We start from the raw sequence: 22815 nt of genomic DNA on the forward strand, positions 1-22815 counted from the left end.
GTCCTAAGCCCAATAGAAACTCTGCTCCTAGGAACCAATCAGAACTCACTGACCTATCAGCCAATGAGAACTCTAACCTGTAGTGTCTTGCGAATTAGAAATGATGGAACTCTTTTGGTTCCAGATGGACTCCTTAGAACTGATGTAAGTGCTAAAGCGGAATGCACTGAAGGCTATTTTAGAATGTGGAGTTTGCGGCAACACACAGAAGAATAAAGACGTGTATTACTAAGCTCCATTTGTGGCATAGTGCTTTGTGGGTACCCAGGCTGGGGAGTATGCTGCAACTAGCAACGAGGACAAGTTAAGTAACCCAACACTTAATGCATGTGGAGTCAAAGCACAACTCCAGCCGCCATAAAGAAGTAAAATATTATGGAAGCATTGCAAAGAAATCTTCGTATCGATGAACGAGGACTTGCTGGTCAGATCATACGTAAAGGTACAGCTCTGCTACTCAATATACAGTCATATGTAATCTGGAGCATGAACGCTAAAGGCAGATACAACTAGGTTTTCAAAGAGCAGCTATTGATAATCACAAAGTGCAAGATAAAAGTAAAATTAGAACGTGGTGAAGACAAAGAGCATGCAAAAAGACACCCAAGAATAAAATAGTTATTTACTCAACAAAACCTGAGTGAAGTGAGCTGGTACGACCTCAGCGCCAGGCACCACAACCCAGATCAAGCATAGGGGTTGTGTTTGACAGGTGCACAACTATCACCACAGTTTATTCGCCGAAGTAGGTTTGACTTTGAATGCAGACAAGTGTGAGTTCCATAAGACAAAGCTAAAATTCCTTGGCCATATCTGTTTTTGATAGGGGTGTCATAACCCCTATCAAAGATCCTGTTAAAGTACAAGCGCTATTAAATGCTGATCCCACACAAGATGTTTCCATGGTGCATTAATTTCTTGGCATGGCCAGTTACTGTTCCAGAAACATACAAGACTGTGCTACTGTCAGTGATCCGTTCAGAGACTTGATGAAAACATTTTTCATTTTATTGGTCAGATGAATGTGAGAAAAGTTTCATGAAAATTAAACAAGCCATTGAGAACGTCACTGAAATGGCATATTTCAATCGGAAGCTTTATACAGAGGTTGTTGTTGACACTAGCCGAGTGAGCTTATGCACTATCCTTGCACAGCACACTGGCCACCCGAATGCTCAAAGGCATATTGTGGCATATGCAAGTAGAAGCTTGTCCCAAACAGAACGTGCTTCCTCACAACCTGAGAACGAAAGCTTGTCTGTGGTATGGGCTTGTGAACATTTCCATGTATTCCAGAACGGAAAATCTTTTACAATAAATGATCATCAAGTTTTGTTGACTATATTGGGAAACCCAAAGGCCAAAATGGCTCCTTGCATTGAATAATGGGGACTACAGTTACAAGAGTAGGATTATACTACTGAGCATCATCCAGGGAAAGATCAGAACCCTGCTGACTACTTTTCCAGAGTGCCTATACAAGGTCACGGTGCTCTATCCAAGAAGGCTGAGGCCTATATCAACTTCACTGCAAAATCCAACACACCAGCTGCCATTTCGTTAGCCCAGATTATCATCTGCAATGAGCCATGAAAGTGACATGTTAAAGCTAAAGGATATAATTAACACGAGTCATGGAACCAACATGCTCGACCGCTCACCAGTGATGGTGAATATCAAAAGTACAAAAATGTCAAGGATGAATTGTCCATAACTCAGGAAGGAGTAATATTACGAGGGTCAAGAATTCTGATTTCAGAGAGTCTAAGACAGAAAATACTTGACCTAGCCCATGATGTAAAACGAGCTCTCTAAGACAGAGTTGGTTATTTATACCTTGATGACAGGGTTGAAAAGGAATTTAAAGGCCTGTCATTTATGCAACTGCCTTTCGACAAAAACTATTCACCACACCTTGAACATTTCAGAACTCCTGAAGCATTCATGGGAGAGAATAGCCATTAACTTTTTCGGCCCATATGACATTGGACATCATCTATTGATGATTATGGATTAATACTCATGATTTCCACAAATTGAAGATATTTAATCAACAACTCAAGAATGAGACATTGAAAAACTAGATGGCATCTTTGCGACATGGGGTGTTCCAGCCAAAGTAAAGTCTGATAATGGCCTGCCTCTCAACAGTCGAGAGTTCAGACATTTCTTAGAGCCTTTGAAAATAAAGGCTCTCACAAGAGCACACCTATGTGGGCACAAGCCAATGGACTTGTTGAACGTTTTATGAGTATGCTAAAGAAAGCAGTGCCGTATGCCACTCCCGAGAAGCTCAATTTGACATCTGTATTGAATTCTACCTTGAGAGCTTATCGTTCAACACCCCACTCGACCACAGGTGAAAGTCCTGCGACTTTGATGTTCAGGAGAGCAATAAATACCAAGTTACCTCAATGGACCAATCAGAGAAAGAAAGATGAGACGACAACTCACGAGAAGGACTTGGTTACCAAGCAAAAGATGAAAATGCATTCCGATAAGAGACAACATGCAAAGAACATCCTCTTTAGGAGAGGAGGTCTAGAGCTCGTATAACAAATACAAAAACAAAATCTGATTATCTAAAGCCACTAAAAATACTGCTTTTCGAAAACACTTAAACAAATTGCTTTTTCGAGCCAAACATGTGTACTACATACACTTTTCAAACACAGTTTAAACCTTAAAGCAGATTAAGCAGTCTCTTAAACACACTCTGGTTAGCCTCTGAGGTGTATTTTGCCTTTTTACCTCGGAAAAAAGGGGTGGAGTGGATTGCCTTCTACAAGCATTAGTACAGTATAGGGGAAAATTAGGAAAGAAATTTAAACAGACATGGGTAGGAAGAAACATCAGTTTTTAAAGTACAAATTACACAGAAAGGTAAACAGTCATGGGTAGAGGAAAAAAGCAGTTTTAAAGTTTCAAGAATACACAGTACAAAGCTTGTGTTCATACAACCTTCTTTGTCTTTTTCTCACTAGGCTGTTTAGGTCACAGAGAAGCTGGAGCTACAAAATGGAGGTACTTACGCCTGGACGGTTTCTCGCTCCAGTAAGGCCTCGTTTAGTAGGTTGTTCAGCTCCTGCTCGTTCTGCTTGGCATCGATGACTCTTTCTGCGAGGTCACGCAGACGCAGGCGTCGCCGGGGGTTGGGAAAGGAGGGATTCACTACCTAATAAAGGGAAATTGAAGAGTTAGACGCAGGTGAACATGGGGACATTTCTGCTGTTTGAACTCTCTTTGCTGCAGATTTTTGGTTGTAAGAACAAAAGGGACAGGCCTGGCTTTTTGTACACTTTGCATTGCACTACTCTGCGCCTCACTCAGTGAGGGAAAATACAATAAAACACATGAGACCAGCACATTTCCACATATAAAATTTAATTTTAGATCTTGGTTTCAGATTATCATCAGCAATGATTCTGTCAAGTAAGCATGGATGTAACAATGACGCGGTATGTCATGTGGTCAGTGCTGACGTTAGGGATGTGGTTTGTGCCATCATATATGATGTCATCTTTGGTAACAAACAAATGTGGGCCATTAATACGGAAAACCATCCAGTCATTTACGCTCTATTTATTTCTTGCTGCAAATTAGGCTAGCCTCACTACCCTTCTATATAAAACACACACATCTCCTCCAAGTAATGATGTAAATGTGACTATGTGCTTTATATAAATTCTATCATATTACACTGCCACCATGTTTTGAAAATGTGCAGACATACTGCATTTCCATAATACATTATACAAATGACTATACATTTAGAGGGGGAATATATGAGTGGAGCGCACAAATGATGATATAATTTTCACACATTACCTGGAATGTTATGATACCTGTTGCATTTTCTAATGTCATTTATGCCAAATGTGATGTGTGATTTAAAGTGGGGTATGCTATGCAATGGGACATAGTATACCATGACATGACACAACATCACAAGATAACAATGTGAGACATTGTCAGCAATGCACTGAGAGTTACACAAAACATAATTTTCACTTTCTTTCCTTACAATGACTTTGATTTATAAATTTTATATACTTCACATTTTAAGTTGTTCCATCCTTTGTGGCATTACCTCACATTTCATTAATGATTGTTTTAAACAATATATTCTGACATCCACACAACAGATGTATCTCTAACATAACATTTAGTACAGATTTGCTGTTAAATGTAATTCTCAAAAGCATATGCACTAGAATATCAGAGCCTAAAGACAGTATTTTCTAGTTGTGGAGAAAAGACCAAGCAAGACCCCTCCGACATGCACAACAGGCACTAAGTGCAGTAAATGTAAGTACTACTTTTTACATGAATTTGGAATTGAAGCATGGGGGTTGCCCCCTTCCCTATCAATGATGTTCAGTGTTTAGAGTTCAAAGTATAGAAATGCCAATTCAGCAAAATAAAGGACCATTTTGTCTTCTTCTCTTTTAACAACGTTTTCCATTATCCCTATTAATTCTTCTGCATCAACAAATGTAACTTTGTTGTGCACAAGTCACTGTCATTCCTTTTTTCTTAAGATTTGTTGGGGGTGAGGAATCAGGACGCACAGTCTTCTGGAAAGGGTGAGGCTCACTTGCTAAGCTTACTTAGTTTAGTGAAATACAGTATAAGGTTGGTGCTATTAGATTAGTGTTGAGGGCTGAATTTCAACATCAGTAGGGACGGCTATACGGTATCTTTCACACGACCACTCACCCTTGTATCCAGCTCTTCACCTTCATCCGGGGTTGTGCAGGTGGTGTTGATGCTCCCATTACACTCCTTTGTGTTGATCAACAATGGAGAATTCCCATGTGATGAAGTCAGGGACAACTTCTAAAATAAACAAAAAAGGTTGTCTAGCATTGTTTCAGATACATGTACTAACTTGACTACTGACCATATCCTGGTTTCTCTAACCCAGTATAAAATCAACCCCTGAGTATACTTTCTTACCATCTGCTACAATAACAAGCATTCGCAAAGCCAAAAGTTCAGGATTTAACACGTAAAACTAGGCATTCATGAATTCAGTTTAGGTGTGTTATTCACAATAAGGCTTGCACTATTGGCTTTGACAATCCTGGGAAAAAAGTAGCCAGAAAAGAGTGCATAGAACGAATATACAAGTTACACAACTGGATGTGACAAACAGCCTGGTGATTGGATGAACTTTTCAGATGTAAAATAGCCCCTCCTTGAAGGTGGAATGATACATCAATACACCTACAGCAGGAGGTGAGAGAGTCCTCTGGGTATAGCAAAACCCACTCTGAGTATATTTCATAGAACTGGTAAAAATATGCTATGACATGCCAACAGGTGCTGTTTGTAAGGCAATAATTTTCTCCATGAGCCTTATCCTGCGCTATATCAAATACTTAAGTCCTTCTTAGTGCAGGTAGACTCTATCTGCTTCTAGTACATGCACCCTTCATCCACCATTCAGCATCATATCAGGCTACTCTGCAAAGTAAAATGATTTCAGCCATCAATCTAGGCCAGATCCTACCACTCCTAAAGAAACCTACACTTTACTCTCAAGGCCTGGCCAACTACTGGCTGATCACTCACCTACCATTCATTGGCAATGCCATTGAAAAAGCAGCTCCAAGGTCAAAGTAATGCTAATTATCTTCTGCACAACTGCCAGTCTGGCTTCAGCTCATGCGGCATCACAGAGACCTTACACACAGTACACATCGCCCTCCTAACCACAGATGAAGAGGACCCCTGCCCCATGATATTGCCGGACCTCCCAGCTGCTTAACATAGTAAGCCATCCCACCCTCATACCCACCCTGGGATCTCACATCGGATTCACCAGCAATGTCTTTCACTGATTCTTCTCCTGCCATCTCAACCAACAACAGTTTGTTCACATGGGCACGTCCAGGTCCCAAAAGTCCATACTGTCCTCTGCCCTCGTCATCCTCTACATGGAGCCGCTTGGTGCTCTACTCACAGATAACAGCATCAAGATTTACTGATATGTCAGAGATACACAACTCTGCTTGAAAGTCTCCTCTGCTTCGGATGTCCAGCACCTCAGACACGCCCTGCACATCATTCAGATATGGATTTCCAGAGCTTAACTGAAGCTTAATCCCTCCCCCCGCCCCCAATACAAAATTTCTGTTATTTGCCTACAATAACAAGCAAGAAACAGTACAACGCTGCCTCAAGGACATGAACCTTGGTGGCTTTGAAATCGAACTTTCACCAAACGCCAAGTCACTTGGATATATACCCTGGATACCAACCTCGCCCTCAAGGAACACATTAACAAAAAAATAAAATACAGGAGAATCTGGTACCAGTTCTCTCTTCTACAGAAAGTGAAACCATTTCTTCCAAGAAGCAACTTCAGAACTGTTGTTCAAACCGTTGTATTCTTGCATCTAGATGGTTGTAACACTCTGCTCCAGGACCCCCAGACTCCTCAGTGGTACACTTAAGAGGGCATCCTACATGCTGTAGCACATCTCTTCCAGGAGCTAAAGAAATGTTATCACGTTGCTGCCATCCTGATGAAACCCCATTGGCACCCCTTGCCGCCCTGCACCATCCTCAAAACCAGAGGTATCATTTACAAAGCCACCACAACCAGTACCCCCCCCCCCCACACTTATCCTACAGACAAGCTCACCGTCTTGGGTACTTTTTGATACACCTGCAGCAAGAAACTATCATGCACACAAATAGTGGTTGGAATGCAGAACAAATCAGACATTCATCCCCAGTTACAGATCTGGGTTAATCTATCATTTGTTTGCTAACCATGCCTCCCCAGTTTGGACCCAGCCATATGCATATCAATCTTGACCCTGCTCCCCATGGGAACAGTCCAGTCCAAAGTGCCAGGCCAGGTCCTCCCTGGACTGGAATACAAGCATCCTGGGACCAGTGTCGGGGTTTCACCCCTCATCAGCCAGGCTAGATTGAAACCAGTGGTGCAGTGAACACAGGATCCACGTCTGGGCATACCCTTCCCACCTAGGGCGACAAAGCAAAACAACACACTAATTTTGGATAAAATGTGGAATCAATCAAACATTCACCCTCAGTCACATATATGGGTTAAATCCCTCATTTGTTTGCTGACCACGCCACCCCAGTTTAGAGCGAGCCATGTGCAAATCAGTCTTGACCCTTGTCCCCATGGGAATAGTCCTACCCGAACTGCCAGGCCAGGTCCTCCCTGGACCAAAAAAACAAGCATCCTGGGACTGATTTAGAGGTGCTACCCCATATCAGCCAGGTTAGCTTGAATCCAGTGGTATAGTGAGCACGGAACACACATCTGAGCATACCCTTCCCACTTGGGGTGACAAAGCAAAAAAACACAAATCATGGATGAAATACAGAACAAACCAGTCCCAGGATTCTGGTTTCCATTCCAGGGAGAACCTAGCACTGCAATTCAGGCTGGACTGTTCCCAGGGGGAGCAGGGTCAAGACTGATTTGCAGATGGCTGGGTCCAAGCTGGAATGGTGTGGTGAGCAGAAAAAACGATGGACTGTGGTTGAATGCTTGATTTGTTCAGCATTTCCTCAATCATTTGTTCTGTTTTCATGTGTCACCCTAAGTGGGAAGGGTATTCCCTGACATGGGTCCCGCGCTCGCAATGCCTATGGATTCAGGCTAGCCTGGCTGATGAGGGGTGATACCCCCAAAACTGGTACCATGATGCTTTTATCCGGTCCAGGGAGAACCTGGTATGGCAGTTCAGGGTGGGCTCTTTCCATGGGGAACAGGGTCCAGAATGATTTGCATATGGCTGGGACCAAGATGGAATGGCGTGGCGAGCAAAAAAACTATGGATATAACCCAGATCTGTGACTGGGGGTGAATGGTTGATTTGTTCAGCATTCCATCCATCATCTGTTCTTTTTGCAGGAAGCGATCATACAACAGACTAAGAAGAGTAAAAAAAAATTGAAAAAAAGGCAGCAACTGCTCCAGTTTAAGAAAAAGTTGATGATGCAGCTCATTAAAGAAAAGTACACCACAATGCATTTAGAGCCCACAAACCAGCGACCTCCTTTTGTGTCTCAGACGTCTCCTTAGTAACACACGAACAGCCCACAAATGACCCACTTCTGAGTGTCTGATCTATGCTCTGCATTCTCTCACTGAACCCCTATTATGTCTTATTCTGCTACCTAGCACAACCTTCCTATCCTCTCTTGTAGCCCAGGCCACCGAACCTTTGGGTAAGTATTATCTAAGATTGCGCTGCGACATTTGCAAGGGCATATAACCAGGGTTGCACATCTCGTACTTTTCCAGGTACAGAAATAGTAACACTTTTAGGGACTCATAAATATGTAATACTTGCCTAGGTATCTAGAAGCAGACCTGGAATTCTTTATGAAATTCCACAAAAATCAAACATTTGTTTTAAACTTAGGAGTCACTCTATGGGAGTGAATTTGTAACTTTTTTCAGCATGTTATGTGACTAGGTCGTTGATCTCACCCCACGTTGCTACAATGGGAAAGACACTTACCACACCATTAATTCCATTCTTATTCAGCGGCTGTTTTGGCACAAGGATAAGGTAGGTAGTGATGCTCTTCTCTTTCAGGTATTCACACCTGGATCCCCCATCACCGGGCTCCACTTCAAACTCCCCCTTCAGGCAGTTGAAGGTACTCTGAGAGATGTGGACTCGCCTGCAGGACACACAGAGGGACATTAACATCTATTGATCTAAGAAGCATTTCCACTCAAAAATATGTTCCTGATGCTGGTTTGCCACTGTTCACACACAACTATGTAGGAGATGCATGGCATGGACATACCAGAACAAAACAGAACTCAGAGGTGGTAAAAAAACACAAATCTTAACCAAAAAGAGACGTCTGTCACTTAACCTTGAAAGGGACTGCACTGACCAGTTAATTTCTATTCTGTGGTTTGCAGATCTGAGCTCATCCTTGTAGCAGCCATGGTTTGCTCACCTGGGGCCATATTACATACAGTGCCTGAGGGGCACAATGGGCATGTGCATACATTTTTTACACCACCGGACACTGAAGTATTACAGAAGAGGCCTGAGTAATTACCAGTGGCCAAGATTAATTAAATCATTCCATCCATCACTTTTATGTATATTTTAGTGTGTCGCCCCAAGTGGGACGGGCATGCCCAGATGTTGATCCCGTGCACACTGTGTCACTGGAACCAAGCTGTTGAGCCCATAATTGGTGCAAACTGGTTGTGTATTGCTTTTGTTACAGAAGAGGCCTGAGTAATTACCAGTGGCTGAGATTAATTCAAGCATTCAATTCATCACTTTTTTGCACCCTTTAGTGTGCCACCTTAAATGGGAGAGGTATGCCCAGATGTGGGTCACGTGCACACTGTCAATGGAACCAAGTTGTACCCGGCTGATGCGCCCATAACTATGGCGAAACTGGTCCTAGGTTGCTTGTGTTTTGGTTCATGGAGGACCTGGCTTGGCATTTCGGGCTGCACTGTTCTGATTGGAGCAGGGTCAAGACTGATTTGCATCTAGATGGGTCCAAACTGAGGTGACGTGGTGTGTAAACTAACAAGGGATTGGGATGCGGCCCGATTACCTGAGTAACTATCAGTGGCTGAGATTAATTAAAGCATTCCATCCATCACTTTTTTGTATACTTTAGTGTGTCGCCCCAAGTGAAGTGGGTAAGCCCAGACATGGGTCCCGTGCACACTGTACCACTGGAACCAAGCTGTACCCAGCTGATGAGGCCCTAACTAGGGTGAAATCGATCCTGGGTTGATTGTGTTCCAGTTAAGGGAGGACTTGGCTTGGTAGTTCGGGCTGGACTGTTCTGATTGGAGCAAGGGCAACACTGATATGCATATAGCTGGGTCCAAACTGTGGTGACAGTGTGCAAAATAACGATGGATTGGGATTCTGCCTCGAGTAATTACCAGTGGCTAAGATTAATTCAAGCATTCCATCCATCACTTTTTGTATGTTTTAGTGTGCCGACCTAAGTATTAATTTATTTATTATTTATTTATTAAATTTGTATGGCGCAACAGCTACCCAACAAGAGTTTCCCGGTGCCTGGACAGCAAGCTAAGTTGTGATAATTATTGATTAAATAGCCAGGTCTTCAGTAAACGACGAAACTGGGGATACAAAGTTTCCCTACGTATGGCATGAGGAATAGAGTTCCAAAGAGTAGGACCCAGAAAGGAAAAGGATCGACCTCCCATTCTAGAAAGTTTAACCTTAGGAACTTGACATTTTTCAAGTAGAGCAGAGCGAAGATGACGGGTCGGAACATAGGGACAGACAAGAGTCTGTAAATAGTCCGGTGCTAGACCCCATTTGATTTTAAACATAAAGATCAATGCTTTAAACTCGATCCGCTTTTCAATTCGAGGCCAATGTAGATCCCGAAGATGTTCAGAGATAGAAGAGCATCTGGGAACCCCACAAAGGAGTCTGGCAGCAGAATTCTGTACAAGTTGGAGCCTACGGGACACAGCCTTATTCGCACCCAAGAACAGGACGTTACCGTAGTCCAGCCGTGATGTAATAAGAGCATGGACTACGGTTTTTTGGGTATCACTAGGCAACATCCAAAGAATTTTATACAACCATTTCAGGATGGTGAAACAAGTAGCAGCAACTTTGACTGCTTGATGCTGCATTGTTAAAGAGTCATCAATATAAAAGCCCAGGTTGCGAACATGATCAACAGGCCGAGGAAGAGTACCTAACTCATTCGGCCAATGAAAGGAGCCCCAAAGATCTTTCTGCTTGCCTAAAATAAGGACCTCAGTTTTATTGGCATTGAGTTTCAGATAATTTTTACTCATCCAAATAGCAATTTGGCGTATGCCCGACTGGAGGGTAGAAATGGAGCAGGAGTCAGATTTCGAAAGCGAGAAGATGATTTGAGAATCATCAGCATATGTAAAGAGAGACAGTCCAGCATTGTCAGCAATATCAGCAAGAGGCCTGACATACAGATTAAAGAGCAAGGGGCTCAGAATGGAGCCTTGAGGAACTCCAAAAGGTGATGAAAAGACCTTGGAGCTATCTGACGCAGAAAAGACTTGAAAAGTGCGGTCGGCTAGGAAGGAAGTTAACCAGTCCAAAGCCGAACCGCAGATTCCAAAAGATTTCAGAGTGTTAATTAGTAAAGGATGGGAGATAGTGTCAAACGCCGTGCTCAGATCTAATAATATGAGCGAGACTGTATCTCCAGCGTCCAAAAGAATTCGTAGTCTTTCAGTAACCCCTAAGAGCGTGGTCTCAGTCGAGAAGCCAGCACGAAAACCAGATTGTGAGGAATGAAGTATTTTGTTAGTTTCAACAAACTTGGAAAGGTGTATATGAATATGTCTTTCCAAAAACGTAGAAAAGATAGACAGAAGGGAAATAGGTCGGAAATTCGCAAGGACTTTAGGGTCAGCGGCAGGCTTTTTTAACAGAGGGACAACCATTGAGTGCTTCCAGGCAGGCGGAACAGTAGACGCTTGCAAAGAAGAGTTAAGCATTTCCATAATAACCTGAAGATGAATGGGATCAAGTTGTTTTATAATGGAAATGGGTAACGGATCATTGGGGGAACCAGATTTTATTGTATCAAGAATGGAAACAAAAGAGTCCGGATCCAAAGGAGGCCAAAAGGCCAATTGAGAAGAGACATTAAGATGTTCCAGAGCCGAGCTAACCGAAGTTGAAGATGACATCATGCAGGTCCGAGAGGAATTGGCTATTTCAGAATGAATATTCTCAATTTTATCTTTAAAGAAAAGAGCAAGATCCTCACATAAGTTCTTGTCTAATGGCGGAGGCTTAGCTATGGTTAGAGCACCAGCGAGATATTTACTAAACTAAAAAGTGTCTCGGGACGGTTTGTAGCAGTAGTGATAGTTTTACTAATGTACGCGGCACGCGTAGATTTACATAAATCATGATATGTTTTAAGAGCTTCTTTATAAACTATTTTCAAATCAAGAGCATAGTTTCTTCGCCATTTCCTTTCAAGTGCTTTGCATTTAGATTTTTCGACTTTGAGAGTATCAGTATACCATGGAGCTGGAGGGCGATGGTAAGTCAATTTTTTCCTTGTTAGAGGAAGGCATTCATCAACAGCATGGGACAGCCAGTTATGAATATTTTTAGCAGAAGCGTGTACCTGCGAAGTAACAATAGGAGTATTTTCACTAAGCAAGTTGTTCAAAGTAGTGATATCAATTTTTTTCCAGTCCCTATTAAAAAACAAGGACTGGTGGAAAGCAGAGGGCAAACTAACAGGAGCCGGAATTTTGAACTTCAATAAGCATTGATCCGACCAAAGGATAGGTATTGCTGGTTCACATTCAATAGAAGAAAGATTAGAAAAAATAGGATCTAAAAAGTGGCCAGCCTTATGTGTAGGGCCGGAATTGCAAAGAGTGATATTCATAGCTAAAAGATCAGTGATGAAATTAGAGCATATAGAATTTGTGGCATCTTCCAAATGAAGGTTCAAATCACCAATTAGAGATAAATTTGTAGAATTCATAAGCAAGGAAGATACCAAAACAGGCAGAGTAGCAGATCACAAAGAGGAGGGACCTGGAGGGCGATAAACCAAGAGCCCCGAGAAAGAGAAATTGGGCGTAAGTGTAAGTTTGAACAAAGCAGCTTCACAATTTGGAAGGTCAACAGAGTCCAGTTTGCACTGAAAAAGTTGTTTATAAATAATAGCAATACCCCCACATATCCCAATGGCTCTATCCATTCGGGCAATGGCATAGTTTAAAGGAAGGGCAGGGGCAATATCGGGCACTGAACCGTCATGCAGCCAGGTCTCAGAGAGAAAAAATGCATCCGGTGACTCCTCCAGGAGAAGATCAAAGATGAATTTTTTGTGCTGGGGAAGTGAGCGACAATTTAAACTTAGAAATCGAAACTTAGGAGAAGAATTCTCTAACATCGTAATTGATCTACAATCATAGTCCAAAGGCTGGGACAAGGAGAAAGAGCAATTAACACCCGAATAGGTGCGAGAGATAGCGCTGCCGACAGCTAGAACAATGCAGTCCGCACGGCAGGGTGGCCGTAAAGCAAGGAGTTGTGAGATAGAATAAACTGACCTTATAGAAGACGACGGGGCAGGGGTCCCAGCCGCAAGCCCCGATCGGCCGCGGACGGGCGCAGACGGGCTTGCCTTTAGCGTGCCTTCGGCGCGCCGCCGGCGCGCGCGCTGTGCGCGTCCGCTGTGCGGGACGAGAGGCATGCAAGTTAAAGCCTTCAAAGGGTCATGTGACCAGGCGCCCGCAATTCCCCGCCTCCCCGAGCTCAAGTCAATCGGATTATACCGCAATCTCCCTCCACAACAAACGGGAAAGCCCGTGGTGGAACGGGGAGTAGGCGGAACAATTAAACAACGGTCAATACAGCAATGAATACGAGTAGAAATAACAGTTGTGGCAGCAAGTTAAAAACAAGTATCTTTTCAATTTAAAAATGACATAAAGTACATAAAATGACTAACTATTCAGCGCGCGTAAGTGGGACGGGTATGCCCAGACGTGGGTCCTGTGCATAATGTGTTACTGAACCCAAGCTATACCTTGCTAATGAGCCCATTACTAGGAAGAAACCAGTCCTGGGTTGCTTGTGTTCCAGCTCATGGAGTACCTGGCTCTGCAATTCGGGCTGGATGGCTCTGATTAAAGCAGGGTCAAGACTGATTTGCATATAGCTGTTTCCGAACTGAGGTGACATGGTGTGCAAAACAACGATGGATTGGGGGGGCAGTTTGAGTAATTACCCATGGCTGGGATTAATTCAAGCATTCCATCCATCACTTTTCCGTATCATTCTCTAATGCAGATAGTGGTGGTGGTGGTATGCATACAGCGCCTGCATAATCTTAGTAGGGCGTTTCCTCATTTGAATAGGGTGTGATCCTTTGTAAATGAGGGAAACACTTTGCATCTGCAACCGCACTGTATTGTGGATGCGGGCAGAGGCATCAGGAGATGCAATGACGGTGCACCACAAAATGGTGGCAAACAGTCAGTGCGCACCATGAAGGCAGCCATCTGGGGATGGTGAAGGAGGTCCAATGGACACCCTAGACATCACCTTGGAGGCGGATGCAGCCACTCATTGCATCCACCTGCATTGTGATCTCTGCCCCGCCCCCCCTTGAAGAGCAGTGCAGTCGGTGAAAAACAGGGCGGTTGCTCTGTCACGAATATACTGCCCCAAGGGCAGCTGCGAGTTCACTTCTGCCCTAAGGGAACACATTGTCAGTAATAGGGCGCATTGGTCCTGTCTGCGCCAAACACCAATTTGAATTGCAAGCAGGGACTGTGTGCCCTATTTGTAAAAAACAGTGCCTCGGGGTCTCAAAAAGAGACACACCTTCCCGTTGTGCCCCTGGGGCACTTTCAGTAATGCAGCCCCTGGGGGGACATGAGCGGTAGGATAACTCCATGAACAGTGTTGTGTTCAGAAAACTCACACGCACCTGACATGAAGAGTTTGAGAGGAGTCTTAGACAACTACCAGCCGTGCTAGAAGGCGTTCCTATCTTGACCTGCACTGACTCCTTTATATTGTAAAAAAGAAGTGAGTTGCGTTTTCTTGTTAACGGGAGCAGCCTGGGGAATGCACTGCAGACTGAAGTGGACCTCTGGCGAGACTGCCACAATAGTCTTAAAGTACTAAATATATACAACTGATTTAGAAAGGGAGAGACAGAGGAGGCAGGCACACAGGGAAGAAAGGCCTCTTTAAAAGTGTCACTCATTTTAGTGCTGCAATGTTTGTTAGACTTCGGGTCTGATTTAGATCTCGGCGGTGACGGATATTCCATACAAATCCCATTATATCCTATGGGATTTATATTTCGGCAGACGGGACATCGGTCACTATTTTGATGTAGTAACCCGTCAGCCAAGATCTAAATCAGGCCCTTAATAATAATATCATCATTACTAAGGATATATAACTGGTACATAACTGTCATATATCCTCTATCCATAAGTGGGCAACTTCAGGAAAAAGGCTGCAGTCATCCAGCTCGACTGCACTCCAGTTCACATCACTGCAAAGGGTATCTAGTGACCCAGTCCAGCTGAATCACAACTGGCTTAGAGTATAGAGGAGCCTATTTATGCGATTATGCGGCAAGAAAAGGCAAATTATGCAGCAGAGTGTGGCACATTTTGTGATAGTATTAAATCATTGTTTTGTCATTTTTACATGTTAACACTATCTGGGCAAGGATACCACCTCTTTGGTACCAGTCTGACACCCAAATGCAGCAATCAGCAACAGAAAGCAGTCCAGTGAACCTTTGCAAAGAGCTTTATATTGCACAGCAACACATGCTGACACATTTTTAGTAACTTTTCATCCGTTTGAGTAAGAAACAAGATATTTTGGGGTAAAATCTGCAGATTGTGCAGCAGATGATGGGTTATGTAGCGGCTTCTGCAAATCCATCTTAATGCCGAAAACACTGCAGCTGCAAAATTGCATAATTCCAATGGCCCTGCTCTTTGTGTATCGACATCATGTCTGACACATTATGTACGTGTGTGTTTATTTTTTTTATTTATCGTTACGACAGATCTTTCACTAATTGCGCTAGATGACCTCTAAAGTTAGTCTGTCCATGTATTAGATGCTAAGTAAATGGGGCCTGTGACAGTGCTGAATGTGGGGGGGCATTACAGCATAAAAGGTATAGATGACACTGGTTCACACACACCCAGACAAACCTAGCTCAAGAATACACAGGTCAATTCCACCTATGTGGACTCGGGCACATCTTTTAAAGTGAAAGGTGGTGCCATTAAGTACACCCAGACCCTAAAGAAGGGCCGCATAAATTAGAACGTGATTACTAGTTAGGTGGGACAAGTGTCCTGAGCTGGTTGTCAGAGGAGCTCTCTCATCAGGTGGAATGAATGCTACTGGTATGTACATCCATTAATTTATGAAGCAGTGCACCAGTTTTACTCCAGCCCCCCAGCAAAACAGGGGATCCCTCCAGTGCTAGGTAGCCTCATCCTACCCTCGCTAATGACCTCATTGGTAGATATGGTATCATGAGCCAAACAGGGATATTTAGTAAGAGGTGACATATGTCTCGACAAGCAGGGGTCAATCCCTCACAATCCAGTGTTCTGCATAAAGCAGCTCCGGTACCAAATGAGGTCACATCAGACATAACAATGTTCACTGAGAATCCTTACTTTGACTCACATGGACCTTGCAGGCACTGCTTTATGCTGTAATCCCATAATAAAATTACATTAAAAAAATTGCATCACTGTTTACCTGCCAGAAAGCTGTCTGTCTGCCGCTGGCATCGAAGAATAGCACTATGTTTTATGAAGAGTTTGGACTCCTTCCTAGGCAATCCTACCAAAACACTCAAGTGGCATAAGAGGCCAGACAAAATGTACTGACGTTCAGTGTACTGTTCATTAAATGCTCCGTCTTTCCACAGCAATGAGCGTCTAAGTTCTAATCTCTGTGGCTAGGTATGGTACAACAACTTTGTGCCTACTAGACGCCAGTCGCAGCCAGCATGGCTCGCAGGTGGGTGGTCGTGCGGGGTGTGGGTGTTTCATTTATTAATAAAAAAAATAATCAAACTAACTTTCCGCCTGTTGGGTCCAGCGTTTTCTCAGCTGCTGCTCTCCTGCCTCCGGCAGGAACAGGAACCAGGCAGCCAGGCTCCCTCCCCATAGCCAATCACAATGCTGCAATGGCAGCGTTGTGATTGGTGGGGACGCCGCCCAGCCAGGGGCTTACGGGGAGGCCATGTTCTTCATAGAAACGGCAGAGTGGGCATGACTGGTTTGGGCGGCCCCAGTGTGGCCGACCAAACAGTCATTGCGCCCTCCTTCCCTGCCCGCTTGCAGAGCAGCCCTGAAGCAACCAAATATAAATTGTTATTAATGGAAAGGTATTACCATTTTATGTTTCTGCTTCTCACACTGGAGAAAGCAGTGGGGCGACGCTCCTCTGCCCTAGTGGAGAAGCCGCACTTCCAGTAGATGCAAACACATCTGTGGTGAAAACAAAGTGGGTATCTAAGTGCTCATAAATTACTCACCCTGGGATCCCACCGGCTTCCATCTTGTTTGCTAACGTCACGTCCGTCGACCACACATCGTACTGCCAGCGCTTCTGCCCGAGGACTCCCCCGATGACCGTGCCTGTGTGCACACCCACACGCATGTCCACGTCTGTCTTGGTCTTCTCTCGCACATAGCTTTAGCAGAAAACAGACATTTTAGTACAGGAGACACTGAAAATACAACCAGTTACACCTGTCACACTCTGGTCAATGACTATTGCTGAGGTTATCACAAGAGCTCATCCAGCTTAATATGTTTGGGATACAGCGGCATCAGGGGTGTAGCTTCCGCGAGTGCAGTGTCGCAGAGGTCTGAGGGGCCACTGAAAACCTGATTTGTATTGTATTTTATAATTCAAACAACAGCTAGGGGCCAATTTTCTTCCGCCCACTAGAGCCCATGACACACTGACCACTACTAAGCAAGAAAGCAGCACTTTAATTGCATTAAAAAACACTGAGGCTGTATGGTGTGCAAACTAACGATGGACAGGCATGGGTCCTGTGCACACTGTGTCACTGGAAGCAAGCTATACTCAGCAGATGAGCCAATAACAAGGGCGAAATTGGTCCTAGATTGATTGTGTTCCGGTTCAGGGAGGACCTAGCTTGGCAGTTCGGGCTGGACTGTTCTGATTGGAGTGGGGTCAAAACTGATTTCCATATAGCTGGGTCCAAACTGAGGTGGTATGGTGTGCAAAATAACGATGGATTAGGATGCAGCCCCCCGGTGATTAAAGCATACCATCCACCACTTTTTGAAAATTGTAATAAATTTAAAAAAACAAGCCAGTGAAAAAAGGGAACATTTATTTTGACACTCAGTTGCTTTATATATAAAACATTATTATACGGATACAATGGTTCTGTCGAGGAATTACAATTGCTTTGGGATGTTCACAATATAAATGCATTACATGTAACATGTATCCATGATTTAGGAAAAGGAATGACAACACCCAAGCAATACTTTTGAATTTATATTTTTAAGAAAGAATAATGAATAATTAGGGCTACAAAAATACAATTGACATGTAAAGGTGAATACAAACGATACACTTAATACACTCAATATAACAAACACGATTGGGTAAATTTTGCGCCTAACATAGGGTCGAAACGTCGACGTACACCATGAGTCCACACAACGTCTCAGTTCCAAAATCAATTCATACATGAACAGGATGCGTATGTGATCAAGCACATGGACTCAATCATCAAAAATTACTTCTACCCAATCGTGTTTGTTATATTGAGTGTATTAAGTGTATCGTTTGTATTCACATTTACATGTCACTTCTTCTTCACATTTCTGTCAATTGTATTTTTGTAGCCCTAATTATTCATTATTCTTTCTTAAAAATATCGAATCAAAAGTATTGCTTGGGTGTTGTCATTCCTTTTCCTAAATCATGGATACATGTTACATGTAATGCATTTATATTGTGAACATCCCAAAGCAATTGTAATTCCCCGACAGAACCATTGTATCTGTATAATACATATACCCAGGTTCTGAGGGACACAGGGTTACCCCATTATTTTGTATAATTATGTATAAAACAGACAAGGGTTAGTTGAGCTGCATTAAATGAAGTACACTGTCTTCATTTACTAATTTCTTATCAACTATTATTTGACCAGTAGGTGGCGCACTTTCACCACAATTGACCACATATAGTAGCGGGACAAGAGAGGAGATATCAAACAAAGGATCTGTGTCCTAAAGGTCCAGAAGTCATGGACTCTGTGTATTTGCAGATGATAATGATGACATATTCAGGAAATTGCCTCTGGTGCAGGCTTGTCTTTTTAATGAGCAGTGTATGTGGCAGAGCTACAACATGGGATGATATCTATCTATCTATCTATCTATCTATCTATCTATCTATCTATTTATCTATAAATATGTAAAGTGCTCGTAATGTTTTAGACAGGTTTCGCCTGTCTAACCTCCCAAAGAGTTTCTATCAAGATTTATTACAGAGCAAATCTACCGCCCCCAAGGGTTTTTCAGAGGGTGTAATCAGCACGAGAATCAATGCCTACAAAGGTAATCTGGGATTTCATGTAACAAGTTACATATCTGCAGGCTTAACATAGTACAATAACAATCAGGCTTATTAGCCTCAACATATGTTTTAAATAGTAAATAAATCAGCACCCCACTGGCTCAAGCCAGAAGCCAAAAAATAAAACTTTATTTTATTATTTTGTTTTATTTTTTTAACAGCTGTGTGAGCCAGTGCAGGCAGGGAGGGGTGGGGCCAGGGCATGAGAGAGGGAGGAGGAACAAAGTGCTATTTGCACTTCTAAGTGCGCATGTCTGTTTGGCCGGCTGTCAAACCAGCCCGCTAAGGCCAATCCTGGTGATACTCTCATTCAATGAGAGCAGAGTCTGGGTTGAATGGAGAGTCTGTCTCAGGGACTGCTAGGAGAAGCAGAAGAATGGAACAGCATCAGAGAGCGAGGCGGCCCAGGATCAGGTCATTGTATTTTTATTTTATTAATTCACCCCCCACTGTTGCTACCCTGCCACCCCACCATTACATACTGGTAGCAGCTGCAATTGTAAATCTGGCTTATTGCCTTTGCTGTAACTGTTATAAAAACAGATCAGAACATTTCCCAGAGCATCAATCAGGCATGTAGCCATATCATTGGCTTGTCATCATAACCAAATCTGACCGACTATATTGAGCATATGCTTTCCCACAAGGGAACCATCAGGTACACAGACCAAAACACAAATTTGTACAGAATTACAACTGTCAAAGCCATATAAAACCTCTTCTAGGAGGGCCTAATAAGGATTTTCACATTGATAATCTCCTGCCCCCACAGTTTGTTCGACACACTTGCCTTCGATGAATATCTCAGAGATTCCAATTAACAAAATACCTGTCTGTTGGCTTGGATCATAGATTAACAACCGGCCACTATTAACAGCATATTGCTTTCAACACATGGTTTCACAATAAGTCAGGCTTACTAGTTTTCTCATCACTTTTCAAAGTAAACAGATCGAACATTTGAAATCTGACATAATTTTTCCCAAAGACTCAATAGAACCATTGACTTGACACTATAACAAACACAAGACTTCTGAAGTGTGTATATGCTAGCAACTAGCACACATACAGGTATACAATCACATATATATATATATATATATATATATATATATATATATATATATATATATATATATATATATATATATATATATATATATATATATATAGATAGATAGATAGATATATATAGATATATATATATAAAAAGAGCCTAATAAGGATTATTTATCACAATGAAAATCTTCAACACCCAGGGGTTGTCACAGGGGATGGCGAACACCAAAACCCTTGCCTACAATGGTAATCTGTGAAACTTCATTTAACATAATATGCATCCACAGCCTGTAATCCAGTGTGAAAACAATCCACCATTGGAGGCCCTTTGGCTTTAACAAATGCTTTACCCAGTAAATGAGCTAAGCATACTGCCTATGATTAAGGCTCCCAGTTTTTAATTTTTACGGATTTTTATAGATAAATACAGGCAGAATACAGTATGATGTTCTGTCTGTATTTATTTTTTTAAATGTTGAAATACAGAAAATTGGGCTTCTTTTTAGTGACTTTCCATACTGTCTTTCAACAATTCCAGCGCAACAGATGAGCAGATAGATGGCATAGGGAGTTAAAAACAGGATTAAAGTTCCTTAAATACCGACATATGTCAGCATCCATTTGTAGTATAATGCTAATTGTTACCTGTGGGTGTATTGTCATGTAATATTTAGCTGCTTAATTTGCTAAGTCAGGCGTCAAAGTATTACTTAAATAAATGTGGAAATACATAATTTTACAACTTCATTTATTGATAGAACACAGAATAAATCTGGAAAAATATTGATAAAATGGGCAAAAAAATGTGGATAAAACAGACAGAAATGTTACCAAAAAAAAATACCATAAAACCAGGAGCCCTACCTATGATATAATATTTTATAATAACAAATATCAGACCTACGGCTTCAGACATAATTTTTTTACCAGTAATTCAATCAGGCCCATACCTTTATGATTTGCTTGTCACCATAAACAACTCCGGCGACTGTATTGAGTGTTAGCTTTTCAACAAGGCAACCACGAAACATATAGACACAGAAATAAATCTATAAATATCATTACGGTTGGCAAAGGGAAATACTAGGTCTCCTAAGAGGGCCTTAGAAACATTGTGCAAATCTTCTATCCTCATGGCTTGTCACTGCTAAAACCCTCGCCTACTGTGCAAAACGGTGAGACTCCATGTACTAAAATACCTCTCTGTGGATCTTAATTGGGTAATGACAATCCACCCTTTAATGCCTATTGACTTTAACATATCCTTTTCTCAATAAATACTGACTTTATTGTAACTTTTCATAATAAAGAGATTTAGCTTATAGCCATGGTCATTGCCATAGCCACCAAAGCCCGGCTGTACTGAGAATAAGCATTCACACATGACAAACCGAGAAGAGCAAACACTAGAATTAATTATCTAGATAATGTTTTTCAATCACATCACAGTGGCATTTGTTTGACCTTGGTGGGCATGGTCCAACTATCTCGATTTACTAACATTGAGCCGTCGGTAATAAACCAAAGCGGTGCCATTCCCATTGCAATGATGGTAGGCTTTTGAAACTGTTGTTCTTCGTTATTTTTTAGGTCAAGCCCATCAGACAGCAAATCTGTCTGGTTGCAAAAGACCTATTGTCACCGTACCAAGAACTTACAGTGGGCTTAAAGCCTACTTATTGGTTACCATTGGTTGGCTTTATTGTCACTGTCATTTGCCTGCTTCTTATTCAATAGCCTGTGTTCGCCACCTCACCCCCAAACCCGAACCCCAGTAGAATAGCCTCTTTACTTGTGCCTTTCAACTGCTCAATTTTAGGGAACAACTTTTGTTTTGTTGCTTAAACACTCTGAGTGCACATGCTTTCCAGCTGTCTCCTTCATGTGCTCCTCTTCCCTGTTCTCAGTGTTAATCTCTCTCACCTGTGTGTTACTTTTCCCCTGTACTCCATGGTGCTATCTCCCATGTGCTTCCCATGTGCTTCGCTCTGCCTCTCACTTGTGTAAGTCTCCCCAGCCCTATCATGTACTTTTTTTCCCTTACTGGCCCCCTCCCACTATACTGACCCGCTCCTTTGTTGCCTCTGCTTCTTCCCCTTGTGGGTCCTATCTGTTTTTTTTGGAAGGGCCAGACAGTAAATTGCTGCCCTGCCAGTCCTTGCACTTTAAGACTAAAAAGGAACTTTGTGTTGCTCAATTACTGTCAGGTATGCTACTATCACTTGGACATTTTTTCCCAATGCCTAGCTGCACAGGAAGTATCATCCCTAGTTTCCTGCCAAAACCGTCTTTCAAAGAAGAAGACAAATAAGAGGATTTTATTTCCTATCACCCATCTGCACACAAAGTAACATCACTGGATTTCCCATCATCCATCTGCATAGGAAGTGACATCACTGATTTCTGCCCAAAACCATCTTTAAAAGAAGAAGCCAAGCAAGAGGACTTCATTTCTTATTGCCCATCTGCACAGGAAGTGACGTCACTGGTCTTCCCATCAACTATCTACACAGGAAGCAACATCACTAGATTACCCATCATCCATCTACACAGGAAGTGGCATCACTGG

The 22815-nt window shown here is 42.5% G+C and overlaps 1 protein-coding gene across 2 annotated transcripts in view; it reads right to left on the reverse strand.

Moving 5' to 3' along the window:
- The window catches only part of ADCY3 (adenylate cyclase 3), a 335432-nt gene that overhangs the window by 79344 nt on the left and 233273 nt on the right, over window positions 1-22815 (reverse strand). For both annotated transcript variants that reach the window (XM_085613086.1, XM_085613087.1), the window contains exons 6-9: window positions 17092-17250; window positions 8517-8682; window positions 4720-4839; window positions 3033-3175 (exon numbers count right to left, since the gene is read on the reverse strand). In XM_085613086.1, coding sequence (XP_085469212.1) covers window positions 3033-3175; window positions 4720-4839; window positions 8517-8682; window positions 17092-17250 — 588 coding nt within the window. The remainder of the gene's footprint in view (window positions 1-3032; window positions 3176-4719; window positions 4840-8516; window positions 8683-17091; window positions 17251-22815) is intronic.

The sequence above is a fragment of the Triturus cristatus genome, chromosome 6, assembly GCF_964204655.1.
Source record: "Triturus cristatus chromosome 6, aTriCri1.1, whole genome shotgun sequence".
NCBI classification, from domain to species: domain Eukaryota; kingdom Metazoa; phylum Chordata; class Amphibia; order Caudata; family Salamandridae; genus Triturus; species Triturus cristatus.